The sequence below is a fragment of the Ischnura elegans genome, chromosome X, assembly GCF_921293095.1.
Source record: "Ischnura elegans chromosome X, ioIscEleg1.1, whole genome shotgun sequence".
Taxonomy (NCBI): Eukaryota; Metazoa; Arthropoda; class Insecta; order Odonata; family Coenagrionidae; genus Ischnura; species Ischnura elegans.
The window spans coordinates 66,562,132-66,585,718 of NC_060259.1; the positions used below are offsets into that span (position 1 = coordinate 66,562,132).

Here is a 23,587-nt window from a genome sequence, read left to right on the forward strand (position 1 = left end):
TGAAATATTCTACCCCAAAAAAACACCCTACCCAATTAAAGATATTCTTTGACCTTGTCTCAATGTAATTTCAAGTCCTATCAAGATGCCACCATTAATATAAATATATGCTCTTTCAAAGTGGCTCCAAGGACTTTCTCATTTGGAGTGACTCTAAGGCCATTTTACATGGGGCACACCATTGCACTGGTTTGTGCTGAAAACATTTGTTTAAATTTAGAGCAGGGGCTATTTTGCCTTCTTGAATCCATGCATTCTCGCTTGTGTTCCAGCACTTCACCCCTTTACATAATGCAATTTTGATTATATCTTCGTACATTCATCAAATTATGCAATGACGAGCCCGGTGTTGTAAAATGGACTCTTCAAAACTAATCATTAAGACCCCCGCTTATAAGGAGCTAATATCACCAAATTTCTCTTAAGTGAAATGGCAAAAGGAAAAGCTGGAGTCATTTAGATTCAAATACACTCATAATAAGAGCTGATTGTGAAGTTATTCATACAATTGGCCTCATCTATGGCACTCTCAAACTATTAAGTACATAATAATTATACTACTAACTCAGTTTTGCAATCAAGACTTGATTGTGATGCTGAACCAAAACTCACTCACATCCTGTTTCCAACTTGGAACTATCCTTGTTAATTCACTGGACCAAAAGGGGGCATAATAATCACTCACTTTGTGCTTAAATGTGAAAACTAGTTGGAATAGGTGAGGGTACAGGTCACCATGGACTATGACACTGGCAAATAAATTTCACACTCTAAGGGTAGGGAGGCCAAGTATTTTCCTTTAGCGATCACTCGATTCAAATGTTCTTATTGGAAGGTGTCCAAGGGCTTCACCGTAATTAAGCCCCTGGATCCTTCAATTGGTAACCAAACACTCGTTGTGAAAGGTCACTTTGCTCTGAAAGTCACCCTTTAAAATTTTAAAGAGAACATATTTGCTGCAGCATTCATATTTTTTATTTCTCTTATTCATGTCCCATTAAGGGCATTGGGTTAAATTCTATAGCAAGAGTACTAAGTACATTGCTGTGGAACAATCATTAACAAGAATGCGCTAGATACAGCTGAATTCTTCATTTCAAAAGAATGTGAAATCAGATAATGCTCTTCCATTACATGTTCATGAGTGAAAGGTATGTACCTGAATCCATCCAAAATAAATAAAAATATTACCCGAGTTAAAAAATTTTCCTCCTACAAATTGAAATTAGATGCAGAGGATCTACTAATGGCATTAACACTTCTAGGTGTAAAATTAACAATGCAAAAAAATCATTTTACTTGAATGACATTAAATTTGCAAAAAATTACCGGATTACCCATGTTTACCAGCCATTCCATAAAGCAAACCAACTTATATCAAATTGAATTTTCATAGGCCAAATTTTGATTACTAATCTAAGTAGGTACATATAAGGTTTCTCTAAGAGAATTTCATCCCTGTTGGCATACATATTTCTCAATCCCTGTGGACATGAGTAAAAACAAAGTCATAGGTTCAATGTAATGCTTCAATTACTCTCTAATATTTGAAAAATGTGTCTGTGCTTTGAACTATGAAATTTTAGCTTAGCTTGAAATTACCGTAGTAAGTATGAATCACATAACTAGAAAAAAAGCGTTTTATGTAAGTGATTCAAATATCCTCCAGTAACACTATTTTTCATTGACAAAAAATAATGTTGCATCTAAGTTTTGGAAATAACCATGATTCCCTGCCATAAATAAAAATGAGCTATTTTCCCATGAAATGCTTGTTTTGATTGATAACTCATTCGTTGATTACAGCCTAATCTAATTCTCTTCAAAGATTTTACCACAGAAAAACTTTGAGAGCATATATACAGGTCAATAATTAAAAGGGGATTGTCACATTTCATCAGTTTTCTGATTTTTTGGTGTGTTGGCTTCTGTATCTGGTGCTATAACTTCAACTGATCGAAATTTTTTGGTAAATCCAAATGGTAAGTCTTGGCTTTCCGAACTTGATGGAGTCTCTACAGCACTTCTAGGAGAAACAGTTGTCACACTAACTGGAGCACCTTGTCTTGCAGATTGAACTGGATAACTTAATGGGAGTGGAGCAGGATGACTTCTGGCTGTGTCCACATACAATGGCTGAAGTTGTAGGGGTGCCGCCTGTAGGGGAACACCTTGTCGAAAATTCACATTTTGAGGATCAATTAAATAATTGACAGGAAAAACATTCCCCCTTCTTCTAACATAAGGATTTATGCCATTGTTATAAGGAATAGGTCTTTGGACTCTATTTTGGGTGTTTATGGGCTGCCTTATCAGTGTTGGATTTAGTCTTTGGTCAAAAATCCTACCATATTCATAATTATTTGGGACAGGGGCTACATTATTGACTGGTATTTGAAATCGATCAGCTGGAGCAGGATAAGGGATAAATATTGCTGGTGGAGTGAATCCAGAGTTTTCTGGTACATACTGTGGTTGTGGAATTATATTTCTTGGATCAGCTGGAAACTGGTTTGCATAATCTCCAGGTGGTGGAGCAGGAGTTTGCTGTTGTTGTAAATATGCCAGTAGCAATTCAATTAAGCCCCTGGGTCCATAAATAGGATAACCTTGGATTGTGGGGGGATAAGGATTGGGTCTTGGTTGGTAAGAATTGTATCGATTTGCATCTACATTATAGGTGGGTGGTTTTTGATGGTAAAGAAGTTGGGGATGAGGCAGGTATTGCGGGACTTGTTGGGCTTTAGGGGCATAGTTACCATCATTACTAAACACTCTTCCTGATCCATTAGATGGTTCACTTACTTGGTAAGCCTGGGAATACGTCCTCGGTATAGAGCTTGGTTGAATTGGAGGAAAGACTGGTATTGGACGAGATTGAAATGTATTAGGTCTAGGAGTACTCGGAAGGAATGCTACAATATTCTTTTGAGGGGGATAGTACTGCTGCTCTTGATAGTTGGAGGGAATTTCACTTTTTTGTGCAAATATTTGCAGCGGAGTCTGAGGTGAAGCCAGCTGCTCTCTCGGTAGCTGTCTCAGTCGATAATGGATGCTGTCTTTCGGAACCGGAACGCTTGTCAAACGTTGTCGTAGCAATGCCTCTGGTTGTACTTCCTCCTCTCCAAAGTCAGCCTTGTTCTCACGGTCCCCTGGTCGCCACCGCAGCAGCCTCGAGGGTACGACCACAAAGTGGGGCCTCTCTGTCACCACCCTCACCACGGGCCTCCTCTGCACCGGTTCCACCTTCTCTTCCTCCCGCTTTTCCGTCGTGGACTCAGTCACTTCCTCCGGCTTCCGCGTCGTACTCTCTACCCTCCTCGCCTCGGGCCTCACGATCCGCTGCACAACGCTTGGCCTCCGCGTCGTCGTAGACTCTCGCCCGGCCGCGCCGCCGCTCCCCGTTGTCTCCCGCACGCTCGCCGCCGTGGTTGGTGGTTCTGATGGGTGCAAGAACCGGTGGGAGCCCGACTGTTTGGCGCCCAGGATGCCAAGATGGCGGATCAGCTTGGCGACCGAATCGCGGTGGCCTCCGTGGGCCGCCGGAAGGGGTCGGACAGGTCTCGGGGTGGGCGTTGGGGCTTCGCTAGGAGGTTCTCCGGTCGTCTGGAAGCCGGTGGTGTTGCCCGCCGTGTAGGAGACGCGCCTCTGCCGGCCCCGCTCGTCCACGAAACCGAACATGCCGCGAACCGTACCCTCGGCGTCCCTCGTCTCGATCTTGAAGCTCCCGTCGGCCGCCTCGTAGCCGTACGTGTACGAGCCGTCGTCGTTCACGTGGTTGATTTGCCGCAAGATGGCAACCTGCGGGGCGAGCTGTTGCGCCCAAGCCACCGCCGCCGCCATCAGCAGGACCTGGGAATGGAGGGAGGCGAAGAAATTTGCAAGTGAAAGGTTAAATTTAGATTTCATTTGCCATTGAATCGATTGGCATAGAGTGGGGCAAGGGTGACATTAGCACAATTTGCCATGGGCGGCTTAAGGTCGCTGTTTTTTTGCGGGGGGAGGAGGTTCATTACTCTCTGAGGAGCCTTGGTAGTATGCAGTACATCCTAGCGATAATTTATGCCTTTTAATAATGCGCAGACATGTTTATTTAAGATAGTCATGGATTATTTTGAAGTTGTACTTAATAAGCTGGTGAAAACAATGTTTCATTCAATGGCCACCTTAGAGATTACCATCGTTTCAATGTTTCCAGAAATTACGGGGGCCCGCCTTTAACTCGCCACTGACAATTTCACATAAAACAAATATTCCAAATTCTCTTTGTATTTTTTATGAATTTTAATTGCATCTACACTTTTTGGTAAAAAAAGAACAAATTGATTACCAGTCTAGGAAATCATTTTTTCTTTTCTTTGCACCATTATCTTTTTTATTACATAAATCGGTAGTTGAAAAAGCTTTACTGCTGGCTTCGGCAGAAAAAACTTAATACTAGGCAATGAAAGAATAATATATAGAAGGGTAAGGATAAAAATACTGAGCACACAGTGCATAAAAATATCCCGCACCGGCAATCCCTTTCTTTAGTATTTATGAGATTATGAGATACTGTACTGGCGGTCTAATTGTAAGATCATGGCGCCTCCCGTCCGTCTCAGTTTATTTCTCATGGCCATAAATATTGTATACTATACGCTCTTATATAAATACATATATACATGCATATAATAATGTAAACTCTATGCCCATGACCGTGTTCACGCCAGTTCGTGCTATGTAACGCGTATGATTGACCGCGACCGCCCACCCTGGTCGTCCGTTTCCAGCTGGGCAATCGCTTACCCCGCCGTAGAAGCGGATTAAGGGGGACGGAGGGGCGGCCACCTCCTCGTAATTCCTGTATAAACAGAAAAGATGGTAATCATTAAGGCGGCTCTCCGATGCTAGTTTTTAGATCACCAGCTAATAAAAAAGATGACTTTAGAAGACTTAAATAAGGACCATGGGTAAAGCATTCGAAGTCATTGGTTGTCCAGAGCATCTGGCAAACAAGGCAAAATCGCGGTCAATAGAAGGACTTGGCTGAAAGTTTCTGTAGCTTAAAAAAATGTGCGTTTTCGACTTAAACATCATCATTACTTTTGGTTCCTACTGGCATAAGCACCCAACCCAACGATTCGATCGATGGGGTTTTCTTATTTATAGGAACATCCTCCAAAATCGTTGGCACATTAATGACCGATGCTAGGTTTCGCTAGTAGTGGGCCCTGGTCGCTTCTATAGCGGCGAGGGTTTTACCGTCCCGCCCTTCCTTCCATATCCCTATCCTAGAGGAGTCGTCGGGCTCCTATCGCGGCGCCTCTTTCCTTTTTCCTTCCTTTCCACCCCTCCTCGGGAGTGCGGGCGTATCAGTTAAGTCAATGGGTCCCGGCCCCGGTGTGTTGTAACCCTCAGAGGACCCCCCTTGGGTCCTGATATCTGGAATAAGCACCCGTACTTACATTAGGATGCGATGTATGGGGAGTCAAAGCCAACCACTCAAGAATCGCCAGAAAACTAAACGAAGCTCATCGGACGTACCTCCTTTCGATCTCCGGCGCCTATTCTGTTTCCACTGATCATGGGCGCAGCTAGGAATTAGGCTTGGGGTGGTTTAGGTGCAACTAATACCGGGGTGTGTGGGGGTATGGAATACCCACCAGGATAAGCGGCAGGTGCGAGATTAATAAATTGGGGAATTTTAAGAAAAATGGCTAAAAATGGTGAGTTTTACGGCTTTCAGAGGGATATTTTATTAATCCTTACACTATTCTATCAATAATGTCAATCCAATCAAGAAAATGGATTAAACTGAAAAATTTCACTGAGTTTTGGGAGGGGAGGTTATCCCCCAAAACCCCCCTCGCTGCGCCACTGCCACTGTTGCCCTACAAATTATCGCTAACACCCCACCTATGAAATATAGTGTTTTAGAGAGAATGGCACAAATCAAATGGTGGACAGGAGAAGATTGGGAATATTTTGGCATAAACTCAGGGAATATAATTGTGGAAAACGTCAAAAAATTTAAAAGAATTCTAAGGAAAGAGGCCATGAAGAAATGGGAAGGAGGTTGGCATGATTCATCAAAAGGAAGATGCACCCACCTAATCTTCCCTACCGTTGCCATTAGACAAAGTTTCCAGATTTCAAGCAAACTCAAAAATTACTCAAATCCTTTGTGGACATGGAAATTTCAGAGCATACGAGAATAGAATAGGGTTGTTTCCTATTATTTTTTTACTGCCTAAATCGAAAGATTATTACTCCTGGAGTACGCATTTCACGCTATTAGATTTTTAAATGACGATATCTATTTATCGCGATTAAATGGAAAGTGAAAAATTTCAAGCGCGCGAAAACGCGACGGGTAAGTATGAATGCCGGGAAATCTCCCGTGTGACGTCGTTCTGGTCCCCGCTGCCGCAAGGAAGGTGACCTTGGGGCGAGGCTCTGAGCGATGATACGACGCAGAATGCTAGTAGGTAGCTGAGTACCATGCTAGCTGGTAGCGCTTGGCTTAAATAAGGATTATTAATACCTTATCCAATGAAGGAAACTTTTTGACCATAGGCAGTTTTAATAGGTGGTTATTAAGACATGTTTCCCTGCGCTCTGTGCCTCATGCATGCGTTGGTAGTCTCAGACGATGTAAAACTCCTATCTACTCATATAGAAACTAGGTCCCTGTGACGTCACGTAGAGTGGCATCGCATGGGCGCCAATCTGGCCTTTTTCAAATGAGGATAAAATTGACCCTAGCCATTCGTCTAAACCGGTTTTTCTAAAACCAAACAATTTGTATATTATGAATACACTAGTGGTGGGTAATGAATCGCAATCAATGCCTTTCGTTTTCTTTGATGAAGGAAACTACCCTATTGAGAAGAGGGGAGATCGAAACTTCCCAGAATGCGGGGAAGAGGTCTAGGTTGTACATAGAATTGAAGATTGTATTAAGTTTGAAACAATAAGATACACTATTTTGAACCACATGTGGGAATTAGATAGAAATTTTGAGTCCATTATTATATAGACGCTAGCAGTCTCACCACAAATATTACACTCATTCTCAACACAGACTCCTGAATAAATATTATTAAAAAAAATACTAGAGTGAGAAGATAAAAGAGAGAAGATATTCAGAAGAAGAAGGAAGAAGATACTCCAAAGAAAGAAAGAAGAGAGAAAAGAAAAAGAATTTTGTGATTTTCCTTGCAGCTTCGTGATGGAAAGGTTGACTGGAAACCCGATGAGAAAGGAGGAAAACAAGAGTCCGCAGGCCGCGACGTGGCATACCTTGCGGAAGAAATTTATTATATTATTTTGTTTTTGAAAATCCGATGATAACTTAATTGATTTAAATCAGAAATGTTGAAAGAAAGAAGTTTTGAAAGAAAGGGGGACTAAGTTTAGACAATATTAGCCCCCAAATATGTATTACTACGATTGGGGTAGTTCATCAAAGAAAATGAAAGGCATTGATTGCGATTCGTTACCCACCATTAGTGAACCGTAATGGTCAATATTAACTTCTTTTGAAAAAGGCCAGATTAGCGGCCATGTGATGCCACTCCACGTGACGTCACAGATGCTATACGAGTAGTTAGTTTTAGATCGTCTGAGATTACCAATGCATGCATAAGGCACAGAGCTCAGGGAAACATCTCTAATGCTTATTTAAGCCAAGCGCTACCTGCTAGCAGCCTGCATCGTAGCTGCACTCATAGCCTCGCACCAAGGTGGCCCTCACACAACGGGAGCCGAAACCAGAATGACGTCACACGGGCTTTTCCCAGCACATGAATGCCGTCACATACTTGGCCGTCGCGTCTTCGCGCTCTTGAAATATTTCACTTTTCATTTCATCGCGAAAAATATCGTCATTTAAAAATCTGAAAGCGTGAAATACGTAATCCAGGAGTAATAATATTTCCATTTAGGCAATAAAAAAATAGGAAACCACCCTATTAAAAATTATACTCTGCCTACTCTCGAGTGGATGGGAGCAGTTAGAGTAGATGGAATAGACTGGGATACAGACATGACATCTGATAATATTCCATTTCTCCTTTTTTATTGGCATAAGGTATCCAGGGTTACAATTTCGTACACAATTTTTCTCCACCTTGAATATATAAGCAACTTGTTCAAGCAGCCACATTATCACTGGGATTTATTTCATACCAAAAAGGCGCCGTGGAAAGTAACGCCACTAACTGCGGCCTTAATCCACCCCCGGCGCCCCGGCATTGTTGAGGAAGGATAAAAAAGAAGCCGCCTTATTTCTGGGAATGCCTGCAGGAAGCAGGAGCGTGCGACCGCCTCCGAAGGGGCTTCGCACCCTTTTGGCCCTCGCTTCAAAGAAGTGAAGGTAGACGGAATCTCCCTCTAAATCGGGCACCAAGGTAGCTGATCGGACTGTGACAATATTTCGCGTCCCGATCCAGGGCTTTGGTATATCTACAGCGGCTAATTTATACATGTTTCGATGATAAAAATTACCATAAAATAAAAAAAAACAAATAATAATAAAATGAAACTTGCAATGAAAACAAGAAAGAAATACTGCAAACTGAGAAGGATAAAAATATAATCTAATAAAAAATATAAAAAATCATTTTAAGTGAAAAACTGAGGAAATATTGATTTCTAGGATGCAGAGATAAGCTGTGAGGAAAGAAAAAATTACATTAACAGCTACGTTACCGTTCAGAGAATATAAAATATATTATTTGGGAGGAATCGCAGAGAGATGAGAGGTAAGGAAAAGATCAATTGAAGAGGGATGATTGTATCAAGAAGCCAACTGGCGTCAGGGATAATGAAAAGGCACAACGCAGCCTGCATTCGGCACATGAATTACACGTAAACCGTTCTCCAGCTCTCCACTCCCTCACCGTCGCGCTGCTTACATTTTTTGCCGGTAGTTGGCGTCTTCTGGGATGGAATCGCGAATAGCAAAACTCCCACATCATTTCACAGAAAGACAGCTTTAAAATATCCGCGCCATGTGAATTTCACGTTAGATTTCAAGTCTATTCTATCTTCTTTCCAACTGAGCGTTGATTTATCCTTCTCCTGAGCACCCTGTGTGCAATATTGTCTGCGCCACTCTCACAGATAGAATTGTCTAACAGCATACTATGGGGTCTGCGCAGTTACTTGATATTCACACGTTATTCTCTTGAAAGATATAATCGGTTGCGGATAATGTATTCTGCTTACGAAACAATGACTTTAGGGACTCCGAAAACTCTCAGGAATGGTTGCGCAAGCCCTTGTTACGTCATTACTCCGACTTTCCTCACTTTTTTCCATGCATCACAATCATAAAGCACATCTCGTGATTTATGAGTTGATTATAAGATATGTAAATTATCCGTTACAACACGGAGTGCCTTGCTCCGAGTTTAAATTTCAAGGGGCTATTTTCGCAGTGTATCGCTTAATCAATCCACACTTTTATATTAATAATGTATTGTGAATCTATCAGGGATATTAGCATTTTTCCTTGATCGCATATGATTACAACTGGGGAAAAACTGAATCCGACTGAATTTTGGGGACTGGTTTACATACTAAAAAATGACAATGGGTTATTAATATAAAATGGTGGATTGAAGAAGCGAAACACTTCGAGAAAATCCCGTGAAATCTCGGAGCAGCGCGTTCTGTGACGAAACAGATAATTTACATATATAGTTATAATCTTATAATTAAGGAGGTGTGGCTTTATTATATATTAATAATGCATCGCTAGTCAATGAATGATATTGGCATTGTCTGTTTCTTACGCATGATATCAACCAGTGTAAAACGGGACCCTACTGATGTTTGTTGACTGGCCTACCGTGTTCGCATTCTGTGAATGACTATCGATAACGACAATATTTCAAAGGAAAATTAATACCTTCTTTTTCCTTATAATTGCAGCAAAGTTCAACATTTCATGAGTCGGTTTGGTCTACGACTTCACATAGGGGACGTATAGGCCTCTTACTTTTCTTAAAATAATCTCTACAACGGGAAAATATCCATTGCCCATTTTTCACGATATAAAGGCCTGTATAAACGGTACATTAGCTCGTATAAAAGAATGTCTAAATTCATGAAAACGAGAATGAACGCCAAAATGCACCTTGTAACCACTCAACTTGTGTGAATGCATGAGTAGAAAATAGAACCTGTTCTAATTTTATTCTTGCATTTGTACAGGTTCCGTTTCCGTCCACTAAAATCGTTCATGCATTCACACGTTAATTCGTACGTGTTGATAAGCCGTGTTAACAGGCCTTAATACCTTCATTTTCCCACATTTCTGAGAGCTTTCTTAATTGCCAAGCACAAAAAGATTGAATTAATACTATTCATTGTTTTCGTAAGGAAAAATATAATATATATTCTACAATGTAGGTTCATTGATCTCATACTTTAATAAGAGCGTATGAGAGAGAGGGGAAAGGCAGGGGGGAATCCCCCCCTAAATGAGGATTTTCTTGTTTTTTAACTGTTCAACGCCAGCCACTTAGAGATATCGTATTATTTGTTATCCATTCATTGGAGCTGCCGCATTTCCTTATTTTTTATATTTCAAATGTATTTTAAGTACATAAAATCGTAGTGTCCTTATTTTAAATTATTTTGCCTAAACTTACATAGATCTTGCTAACCGCGGATTTATAACCTATATGTATACACCACCACAGGAAGACGTAATTAGAGATAAAATTTTCATGAAGGGTACAACTTTTCATAACAGGTATTTATTTATTGATTTTATAGTTTAACGAGCAAAAAACAAATTTATTAAATGATTTTAACCGCTTTTTAGATTTACGATTACTTATTGACGCTCGAGGAGAATTATGTGGCCCCTCCATTTCCGATTTTACGAACTATGGTAGCCTGAATTTGGATGGAAAGAGATGAGAACTGACCCCGGTACCTTGCAACGAGAAGAGGAACTCTATCATCCATTGAATCATCGCATACCGCATTTCAAACTCTAAAGCGTGTACATGCATCTCACAAGAGATGGGTAGACTTCCGCTTTGCAAAAATGTTTTCATCGAGACTTAAGGAAATTTCTATTTCCTCCAACAATCCTATGTGATAATTAAGCTAGTCAGAATTCCCTTCTCTTTTTAAACCCCCTGAACGTCTATTAGGCACTGTTTAGTAATGTGACGGAGATTTTAAGCTTAAAATGGTGTTGGAAATGTGCTTTGGTCAATGGGATTTTAATGTCGCAACTTGTTTGTTCTTAGATGTTGCTAAAATGCATGAAGAGTGGAGAATTCAGACTAACATAACAATTACACAGAAATTTTTAGATACAATGCAAATTTCCTTGTGAGTCTTGATAAAATATATTTTTCAAAGCGGAAGACTACCTTGCATGTGTGGTAATTTATCTTAAATGTGAATTAACCCCTCAAGCGCGGCGGGCATTTAATTAAATCCCATCTCAGCGGCCGGATGAGATTTAAATGACTTCGCCTTTTTGGCATACTGTCATTCAATAATTTATATCTTTCATAATATACGATCAGTATCATCGATATTTTTAGTAAACTTGCGTAATATAATGGGCTACTATATAATAATTTTTCAAGCGATTTGAAAATAATATTTATTGTTTTATGTATCTCCTTTTATGAACTAATGAATAAATTTTCAATTTCGAAAGATTTTAATTTGGTTTCGAATAAGCTAGCGAGATCTCTAACATTCCATGCATTTAAAAAAAATACAATTACATGATGTAATTTAGTTATTTGGGGTTGAAAATGTCATAACAGATTGGATACTTTCGAAAGGATTACCCGTTTCGCCTACTTGAAAATTTACCACTCCGCCCACTTCTCTGACTTTGTTCCATTATTACCGTATCATTTCATTTAGGTAATCACGTGCTAATGTTTCAAACGTCAATATGTGAATATTCAAATGATTTACCTTAGAAAATCTGCTTTGTGTGACATGATTTGAAGCAATCCAAACATTATCCCACTGCACATTTTTCACACCAGTAGACGCAGTCTCTTCATTTCCCATATTAGGCACAAACTGCACACCTCCTTTGAGACTTTGATTTCTTCCCAGCTGCAGGAATTGTCTTTAGGAAATGTATTTCAGTGAGTCTTGGTACTAAATTGTGTAATGTGTGACGGCCATGTCCAAACAGTTTGTATGACGTTGGATATTTCAAAAATATTACCTCGACCAATGGCACGCGAAATGATAAGTCAAATTTTTATACGTGTTTTTCCTATGATCAACATATGAATTTAGGACTGCCGCATTCAATAGTCTCCTAAATAACTTCATACACCACTTGTAATGGCGTTTTCTTTCCATTAGTTACGAATGCAATAACAGGTCCTTGAAATTCACCCCACCAATGAATTTACTATAACCTAACACACAAACAGACTTCCGAGTCTCTATTTTGCCTTTCAATACTATTCCCATTTCGTAGGATCCCCAATTATAAAAAATACTACTCACAGGAAGTACACCCGATGAGAATTTCAACACACTGCCTGAAAGAACACCACACAGTATGAATGACTCTAGTGGACTGAAGCTCGTGGTTTAGAAGCTCCCTCAAGAGACGAGAAAATATCTCGAAGGGGCCCTGCTATATGCTGACTGTTTAGATGGAATCTTATCTTCGTTGATTACTGTCCAGAAGAAAAAATAAAAAATAATAAATGCAGAGCAAAGCACATGGCCCCTTCGCCTAGGACGCTAAGGACTAACGAGGCGGGCCAAACACACTTGGGGCTCGAGGTGACGACAAACAAGGAGAAGACGGAGAGAAGGCATTCAGCTTAGAAGATACCATATCTCAAGCTAAAGTAGCTGACCCATCTTGACGTCTCTCAAGCAGAATAGGCGGATTTTTTCATGATAGAACAGTGGAAGGAAGGCGTTGAGTTTTTGGACCGAAGTCGTCAACGCGCTGGTTTAAAACGGAATTTTATCGAAGCATTTAAAAAACATCTTGAAGGCATAAAGCCGTTATGAATATTTTATTGGAGAGGAAAAACATTTCTTCAAATGATAGAGTAATTAGTTTTAATTTAACATGCAATATTTGGCGGAGAAAAAATATTATATACACTAGGTCAGGAAGCGTACTGGGTACGCATGACGGCGTTGAGGGGTTAAACTCAATTATCGCCGGGAGTATTGGGTGCAATTAAATTCTCTGTGGTGCCACGGACTCAGTTAACCGACCACAGTAATTGTCTTTAGCTTTCTTAAGATGCACTAATCTGGTAGTCATATTAATTTTTGCTCTCAGCAGGACTTTCCCCCTTGTTCACGAGGAATGATTGTGACGTATTCATTCTAGGCGCGAATGCTGCTGCCTTTCCTCCTCAATATTAAGTAGATACTCAAGCGAAAAACACTTATTAGCGCATTCGTTCGGATTTTTCTTTTTGGACACGTTCGCGATGTATTTATCCTTCATAGCAATCTTGGGACATCACTATGATCGATAGGATTGAATATATGCCAATCGGTTTATCAGTGGTTGAATTCCCTTAAGATTACATACAGACTGAGACCTAGAGTCAAGAAAGGCTCAATTTCGACTTCAAGGATATGCTGCTGACCCAAAGATGTCACTATAAATGAAACGAGAACGATTCTTTTCAGCCCGGAGAGAAAATTAATGTAAAGTGTAGATATAATTCCGTTCCTTCATGAAATTTTATAGTTAACTTCATTTTGGAGTTTTTAAAATTTTAATGCATAAATCTCAGACATAGCTGTTGTAAAAGACAAAAAATAACCATCATGCGTAATGCACAACTTTTTTCTTAACTACATTTTATTTTAGTGAGGATCTTGTGACCCATTTGGTGAAATCAATATCAGGTTAACTTAAAAGAAAAAATTCAATCTTCGAGGGAAAATGTAATTAGATTGAACGTTAAAAAGGTCAAAAGGCTACGCGAAAAAGGGAATTTTGTTCGGTGATCTAACGTCGGGTATTTGTGCAACCAAGTATTTTTTAAACTTTCTTGGAATTTAATATCGATAAGCGCAGATATATCCAGCAATAAAATCACTTTGAAAATTTCAGAGTACCATGGTTAAAGAGAGGGAGTTCAGACAAACATCAGGGGTTCATCCCGCTTACTAGCACATGGCGGCAGTAAATCACTCACTTTGCAAAATATTCTTAGTGAAAGCTTTATAATGCCTGTTCAAATGGTTTAATTTATGTTGTCATACACTGCTTGTAAACTTGCCGGCACGAAATCTCCGACTGGGCTTTTGGGGGGGGGGCTCCCAGAGCTCAGAGAAAGTTTTAAGTTTAATTCATTTTACTTAATTGGATTGGTATTACTAAAAGGATAGTGTAAGGATTAATAAAATATCCCTCGGAAAGCCGTAAAACTCACCATTTTGAACAATTTATCTTAAAATTCCGCAGGTTATTAATCTCGCACCTATCGCTTATCCTGGTGGGTACTCCATACCCCCACAAACCCCAGTATTAGTTGCACCTAAACCCCCCCCCCAGCCGTAATTCCTAGCTGCGCCCCTGAGTTAGATGACCATCAATGCACAAATGGCCAAAAAATCATAGTATTGAGGCAAAAAATGTGGAAATATTTTGTATTGATCAGTGCCCTGATTGACCTCAGTCATGTACCGTCGAGACCATGAATAAAAAGTATTCATGAGGTCAAAGTGGCAAACATTCTGCAAAAAAAGGTCTCCATCATATTGCCTGTCATATACCACTCTAACACGAGCTCTCCATACACAATTCTGCGCCGCGCATTCATCAGACGTAACATAAAGTGGTGCGAGTATATAATAAAGAATATGCTCATTTAATAATCGGACACCCTTCATTTAGAATTTATATAGAGAAATACGTAGTTTTGCGCTAAGGCATAATCACTTTTGAGGGTTTCAGCGATTTGAAACGTAGAAACGATGCAATAGCATTTTGATCCTGCCACTTATGCAGTTGTGCATACACAAACTCGGAGACTTCAACGTCCGGCGTCAACAATAATTAATTCAAGGAACCGCGTGCACACACGAGGGATATATATTTGCACCACTAATGTCTCCAGATGATATGCGAAAGATTTGAAAATCAGTGTCTCCGTACGAACAGACCTTAAATTACTAAAATGGACTCATTGAACTACAAATTAGTCTAGTTTTTTCGTACTAATTTCATAAAAAATACACCCTCCTTAGAGAGAAAAACTGAAGAATGGAAAGTGTGTGCAATTATAGAACTAGATCAATTAAGATCTTTTATGAAAAAAACTTGAAATCATAAATTTGTAAAGAAAATGTACATATTCACGAAAATAGATTTTAAATTATCGTCAGTTACAGAATTTAGGCATCAATTCGTATTGAATGTTTTTTATCAGTTAGAATGCCTAACAGGTGACTTGTAGCGGTTAAAAAAAGTCTGACTGACCATGATAAGGCATGCGTAATCAATGATGACTGCAGGATCAAGTATGACAGCTTCAAATGGAGAAAGGGTCTCAGAAGGAAGAAGATTAAGAAATGCAAAGTTAGCGATACGAAGCCTTACCTTTAAAATATTTCTAGAAATAGTACATTTTTAATATGATCCTAGTAAATGATTTTAAAAGAGAAATAGTTGGCCAGATTCTATGTCACCCAACGACGTAGGCATTTTGTGATGTAATGTCGGAAGAAGGCCATTTAATCAAGAAATTGATTCTCATAGGCCCTGAAACAGAAAATTCAGCTTTTCGAAAAAATATTATACTGCTGGAAATAACTGCTGCATAATTGGATGATAAGCATTAATTGGTTCCTACCACTTAAGGTGAATGAGCAATTGTTATCTAACATGCATTAGGCATACCGAGATAGGCAGTAAGGGGGGAAATTCCGAAGAAGGGAGTCCTAGGATTGTCTGATTAACACTTTGAGTGCCGCCCGCTAATTTTAAACCTACGGAAAAATTCGGCCATTTTTTACTAAATTCGCAAATTTTTTTTTAAACATTAGCATAAAAAATATATTTATATCGATGTGTATTTCAATAAAAATGGACTTTGCTCTTCTTTATGAATGACTTGAATAACATTTATTGCTAAATTTTAAATACATGTTTTAACAATGAAAACCTACTGTTTTTTTAAATAAAAAAGTTGCAACAAATGATGTGCCGCCATAAAATGCATAGTATTTTTATTACGCTCAATTTGAACTATTTAAACTATGGAAATCATAAATAAGCATTGTTCCAAGCATAGAATTCAAAATCCTGGATGACAAAAAGGGTCACTGCACCCTCAACGAACGGTTCTTTCCTCCAAAGAATTTTCACACAAAGTGGGCTGAGATAAGAGTTTCGGTAGCTATAGAGGACTTTTCGTCCTCAAGACATTAAAGGAACTCTTTTTCCATCAAGCCGTTGATTTTTGAAATAACAAAACCACTAAGCAGTAAACTGGAAAAGTACCACGAGCGAAATATTACGCCTTCACGCAAACAAAGTCAATGGAATAGAAAGACGTAATATTACGTGCATGGAAATCTTCAGAAAGATTAACAGGACGTAATATTACGTCCATAGCACGCAAAGTGTTAAGATTGTCTAGGCACTTGAGGACTGCCGTGGAGTGTTGGGTGTGCAAAGGGTATGTATAATAGGAGTGTTCCCTGAGATCCGCCTCGGCTCTCAGGGAGCCTGGTGTGAACTATGGAAATTTCTTGATGCTTGAACACACAAGGACTTCGCTGGAACACGTTATTCTTCTTGGAGAAAATAAATTCGTGGAGGATTCTGGTTCTGGAATTGATTCCAGGAAAGTATTTGCTCGTCAAATGAGGCTATGAGTCGGAATCCGTCAGGCCTTAGAAAAAAATTAAATAAAAAATTGAACTTCAGTCTTTAGAGTCTCTAAAACGAGAGTTTATAATTAGCTTTATATTTCGTTGTAAGCTGGTTACTAAAGAAGACTAGGGCTCACCATGAAAACCAGTAGTCACCACACCATGAGGCTCTTATAAAAAGTTGCAAGTAAAATAAACTTGTATTGGGAGATAAAAATAATGAGGTTCAATGAGAAGAAAAAAGCCATTGCACTGTTTCGTGGCTCTTTAAGGAAGAATTTCAAATAAAAACTTAAGGAAAATATTAACTTTTCTATGCATGCAGAGATAGGATATTTGAACGATTAGAAATGATATAGTATGAGGTAATGGATAAACGCTAAAGGCTGAATCACAGATGGATTCCCCGCACGTATTCGTCAGAATGTAAAGCAGACCATAAAGTGCGTAATAGATTGACGCAGGGCCGGAACTTGGAGTTTGGTTAGGGGGGCAAAGATAAGTTTGGCACGCTCGCCCTTTTCCTTCCTCCTCCCACCACCACTAAAATATAATACCCCAGCAAGCTATTCCTGGCATGGTATTTGCAGGAGGCGACCGACAGCTGAGGTCATTAGCGCCATGAGGGTATGAAAGGAAGGGTGACGAGAAACCCGGCGTCGGAATTAGCCTGCTCTTCACGAAAGGCGCCAAGGGGACCACGGCTTGACGTCCCTTCCGACGGACGGAGTGTTGCCTTTGAAATGTCCTCCACGCAAAATTCAAGCAGGGATCGGGCAGTCTCTGAAAATTCTCTGCTACGGCCGGGATTTGAACCCGAGCACGCTGGGTGGGAAGTCAAAACACTAGCAACCACACCAACCCGATCCCCAAAGCTATTCCTATAGATGCGGTGTTGTTGAAATTACACACCGTTTGTATGCTATTAAGAAGTTATATGAATTATGAAAAACACTTGCTAATAACACTACAGGACAATTTACATGACTGATAAAAATAATTTCTTTGCATTGTAATTGAAAATAATTTGGTGTATAGTGGCAGTGCAATAAAGTTGATAAAATGTGCAACGAAATAAAATTGGCATTATCATTTGTTGATTGACATTGTATTGAATGCGGCATTATAAAAATTAAGTATTTTTAAAAATTAACCTTTCAAATTTTGCCGCCCACTGAAATCTGCCACCCAGAACGCGTGCGTCCTCGGCTCCGCACTAGTTTTGTGCCCGGGTTGACACAATATCAGTTCATTCATGAATTTAAGGCTAGCTACAAATACTTCTAAACTAATCTGGGAGCATTAATTACTATGTTAGTGTGAATTGTGATCTCCAAAGAGAGAAACGTATACAGTGAATCCAATTCTTTGAATGATTAAAATTGAGCCCAATTTTTTTCAGAGTGAAGAGACATATACCACTGAAATAGGGTGGTTTCCTATTATTTTTTAATCGCCTAAATCGAAAGATTATTACTACTGAAGTACATATTTCACGCTTTTAGACTTTTAAATGACGATATCTATTTTTCGCGATTAAATGAAAAGTGAAAATTTTCAAGCGCGCGAAAACGAGACGGGTAAGTATGAATGCCGGGAAAAACTCCCGTGTGACGTCGTTCTGCTTGCCGCTACCGCAAGTGAGGTGACCTTGGGGTGAGGCTCTGAGCGCTGATACGACGCAGGAGGCTAGAAGGTAGCAGAGTACCCTGCTAGCTGGTAGCGCTTGGCTTAAATAAGGATTATTAATACCTTATCAAACGAGGAAAACTTTCCGACCTTAGCCAGTTTTAATAAGTGATTATTAAGACATGCTTCCCTGAGATCTGTGCCTCGTGCATGCATTGGTAACCTCAGACGATGTTAAACTCCTGTCTAATCGTATAGAAACTAGGGCGTCACGTGGAGTGGAATCGCATGGGTGCCAATCTGGCCTATTTCAAATGAGGATAAAATTGACCCTAGCCATTCGTCTAAACTGCTATTTCTAAAACCAAATAATTTGTATATTATGAATACACTAGTGGTGGGTAACGAATCGCAGTCAATGCCTTTCGTTTTCTTTGATGAAGGAAACTACCCTATTCCTCTAGCGGCGAGTTTACTTGATAGTGACCAGAAAGAGAAACCTTCGTCCCTAATAAATAAATAAAATATGCACGGTAAGTAGTAAGCATCATTTGAGTCATTACAGAACCAAGGATTGGAGAGAAAAAGACTTCGTAATATGACAAACGATTTTATTCTTCTCTACCGCCATCAACGCTAATGCGTCATTTTCTAGGGGTCAAAACTATATACGCAACATTACATTTCTTTCACTCAGAAACATAGAAAAATTCAAACAAGTAAGCCCGTCGACGACTAGTTTTACTAAACTAATTAGAATTCAGCATAATTTTCGAATAAGCATTGATCCAATTAAGGTTTTCTAAATCCTCAGAACAATGGAAACTACATGACAAATAAAATTAACATTATATGCTATAAGATTAGATATTTTAAATCAAATAAAGAAAGCCGGATATACGAAAAGAGTAGCTGTTAGGAGAGTTTGGCTTAGAGCCCGTCCATTCAATCTTAGGACTGTTGACCAATGATGATGAAAATCGGCACACACGCTTAAATATCACGCCATTAACACGTAAGTACTACGGAATGCGAGTATAAAAGAACCTGGATAGAATATAGAACCAAGAACCTCTATCTTTACAATAAAATACAAAATATACCACGGAACCTAGATTGTTTCCATTCAGATGTCTACTGTCCAATTTTTATTTTACAGAGAAGATGTAGTGCAGTCGTATACTGACGATCGTAATGTGTTAATCATGATACCTACCACGACAATGAGGTTAATTCTGCCATGGAAACATGCAGAGTGTGACACTGTGACAGTTATTATGATGCAATTATAGTGTATATGTCAGAAAGAATCACCGGAAAATACTTTGTCTCACAATTTCTATTCAAATAATCCTAATATTTGTAATACTTGAGGCTTTTCGCGATACTTTAACAGCGCGCGGCAAAATTTCTGTTCTAACCTCGTAACCTTTTACAGAAACCCTTGTAATTTTCAAAAATTTTCTCAAATAATTTTGGCGTAATCAGAGACTTACCAGGATCTCTTAAGGATCCCTGAGTAAGCATGCTCTACGCTACGAGAACCTTAGGTGCCCCTTACGTATCAAGTACAGAGTAATATAACGTTAGTTTAAGTGTCACCTTTCACCGTAGAGCACTATCAATAGCGTTTAGATTGCGAAGCTTTTCGTCCTGTAGAATTAGAATGCTTAATAGGCTTCCGAAGGTACATCCGAATATTGAAGCTGAAATTGACCGATAACGGCGGCGGAATACAGGGGAGCAGGGGCGCAGCCAGGAATTAAAGCTGGGGGGTTTAGGTGCAACTAATACCGGGGTGTGTGATGGTATGGAATACTCACCAGGATAAGCGGTAGGTGCGAGATTACGAAATTGCGGAATTTTAAGATAAACTGTTCAAAATGGTAAGTTTTACGGCTTTCTGAGGGATATTTTATTAATCCTTACACTATTCTATTAGTAATATCAATCCAATCAAGTCAAAAAATGGATTAAACTGAAACGTTTCTCTGAGCTCTGGGGGGGGGGGGGTTTAACCCCCAAACCCCCCCCCCTCGTTGCGCCACTGCAGGGGAGAGGCGAGGGCATAACCTCCCGTGATTTCAGGAATAATAAAAAAATAGTAATCTTTTAGGTCATTTTTATCCTAATAGGAGAACAAACAATGTTTAAAAATAATTGATGAATATCCAAATCCTCTTTTCTACGTACATCAGACTTCAGACACATTATTGCTGAAAGCTATTGCATCCCATCAAGACGGAAAGCAATGAACCCCTTCCCAATACAACGACCTCAATCCACCCCTGTCCGATATGTCACCAACGCGGCTCTTATTCATTGAAAGGCTGATCCTAGAAAATTCTGCCCTCACGTTGGTGATTTTATCCAGCGAGGAAATTCCACAAAGGGGAAATTATTTGCCTTCACCAGGATTTGATCCTGGATATCCAAAATGCGCGCCTGTTGTCTTACCACTTAAGCTACTAAGGCACCACACTGGGAGTGGTAAAGATGCTGGTGCGGTTTTGGAAGATCCAGGATCTAATCCCGAAAAATGATTTTCCGCAGAGAAATTATCGTTCTTAAGACGGACTTGCGAGTGATTCCATAAAGATATGGCTAGTCCGCGGTTATTTCCTTGATTAAAGAGATTTTGTTTAAATTCGACGTTCTTTCCACCCCGTGAACTTACGCTTTAGCATTCGAGATTTTAAATCCTCCACTTCAAGACGAGCTTGAACGTTGGGATTGAATTAAGGGAACGGTGGCCTCGAATTGATGAACAAAACGATCACCCCCCAGGAATAGGGGAGATTCCAAGGGGAAGGGAAAGGAATACCGCGCAGGCTGCCATCAGTGAAAACTCGGAGTGACTTGAACGACTTCTTCTCGGGTTTTCAGTAAGGTTATCGTCTGCATGTTGTTGGCTGAAATTTCGTTGGAAGACTTTCTTAACATCTTCAGGGCTGATGATTCCGATGTCAGTAGTGTTCCAGTACAGAACCATTGAAGGAGGAGAGTATATATTGGAATCATCAGCTCTGAAGATGTTGGGAAAGCCTCCCAACGAAATATTGGCCGAAAATATGCACACCCCAACCCAGTTAGAAAACCGAGAATAATTAATTCAAGTCATTCACCGGGAAAAACTCAGATTCTTTGCGGAGTTACTATTTCGAGAGAAATGTAGCTCATTTCTCTAGAAGAAATGAGCATCGATTTTTCACTCGATGGGGAGTAAACGTTCACTTTTACGCACTTGTTCTTCTTCTTATGTACTCCAGTTACTTGCGGCAAAAATCGAACCACGATGACAATCGCCGTTGAGAGGTTGTATCCGAATGGGATCACTAATGTAAATCTGGCCAATTAATTTGCTAGTACGAGACCTCGAGGAAATTCACCAGCGGCCTGCACGTGGTTTAGGACAAGAAGAATCTTCACTATGGGGTTCACTTCTACTCACCAAATTCTGGCCGTGCATCGTGACAAGCCTTCCGTGCAGGGGGAAAACCAAGCGGTCGAAATGGACGAAGCACTACACGGTGAGACACACGCTTTGGTCAAACTTAAAATGAGGCAAAAATTAGGACTGAAGTGCCTTTATAGAAGTGTTTTCCTTCTTTATCTGGCCGAGCGGTCTAAGGGAACGGGGTCGCCGGCGTGGGAAGACAAGATGGCGGACGGCGCAGGCGACGATCACCATGCGAGCGGCCTTCCTCGCGTGCCATATCCCTCACCATCAGCTTTGTCTCGACGCACCTGTTGCGTCGCTGTCCTCGCCGCCGGAAGCTCGTCCGGAGAGAATGGGTATATTACGGCGAGGCAGTAATTAGGGCATTATGGGCTCGCACGCGGGGAGGCCGTCGTTATGCAAAAGTCGTTGCTAAAACAATTCCGTGCAGTGAGGCAGGTTGCCTCAAAATGGGCAGGACTGTGCCTGCCTCTCGCAGGGTAAAGGGTTTCGTAACGCATTGACTTCCGAGACATCAACAATGCAGAATACTCTTTTTATCTCGTGCGAAAATCACTTCCAGTTTCTAGTTCCCACGAGCCACTGCCTTTTCTGAAGTTTTGTAAGTCTTGTTTTGCTTTCACTCATGGTAAAAAAATATTTGAGCGGACGATTTTCAGAGCCAAGGTATAGTCGTTGAATGCCTTTTTTTTCAACGCCGCGTGACAATGTGACACCTCCCACGTACCGTATCTTTTAGTCTCTGCACTGCACGGAGATGGAAGAAAACGATAGGGGAAGCTCGTTGAGGGTGCTGTTAATTGTCTTGCCTCCACGAATTTTTAGAGCCGAGCAGGCAATTCAAGTATTCACTGAACGCGTAGACCTAAACCGATGACCGAAACTTAGGACAGACTTACCAATGGGAAGGAGGAAAAAATGCTATACAATATCTGTGAGCTAAGTAGGTATTTATATCAAAGCTTATTAAATATCTTCCACGTCATATCCATGGTGTTCTTTTAATCCCGTGCAACACAAATCATCGGCTGCATTTGTTATTGAATATCTCCTTCTCATTTCTCTTTCCTAATTTTTAACATTTTTTTCAGGAATAACGTACTTATTGCATTAATTAAATATACTATATATATAAAATTCTCTTTATAAGTAATTACCTCATGTTCAAATAAAGTTTCTACCTTATTTTAGTCATTTATACGAAATTTTAACCATCTAAATTAATTAAAAGTTTACCTTTTTATCCGGGATAAGATAGGTATTCAGGTGAGCTAAAATGCTTCCACGGGAAAGAAAAATAGCTTGCTGAATGCGAAATCCACTTTAAATTTATTGTTATTAATGTCCTTAGTACCAATTTTTCCTTTTTTACATACTCCCTATGTAAGCCAAGTAGAGGCTGGCTTCTCCAGTATGATGAATCTAGTTAACTACTACATTAACTACTTTTATCTACTCTCTTCCAGTCTAGGCTAATACAATATAGATATGAATCAATTAAAACTTATCCAGATAAATTAAACCTGTTTGAAGCCTATTTGAATGAGAGTATTCATCAGGTTCATGACAAGTCCTCATAAAGTCACTAAAAATATTCAGGCATTTCAAACATTATTAATTGCTACGTGGGTTTTCTCAACA

The 23,587-nt window shown here is 39.9% G+C and overlaps 1 protein-coding gene across 1 annotated transcript; it reads right to left on the minus strand.

The window, feature by feature from the left end:
• Positions 1-964: 964 nt before the first annotated feature.
• On the minus strand, positions 965-22,084 carry LOC124170955. Its single transcript, XM_046550041.1, has 2 exons — positions 21,938-22,084; positions 965-3,852 (listed from the first exon to the last, which is right to left on the minus strand). Exons 1-2 carry the CDS (start codon positions 21,953-21,955, stop codon positions 1,888-1,890), a joined length of 1,983 nt encoding a protein of 660 aa, XP_046405997.1. The 5' UTR covers positions 21,956-22,084; the 3' UTR covers positions 965-1,887.
• Positions 22,085-23,587: the final 1,503 nt, after the last annotated feature.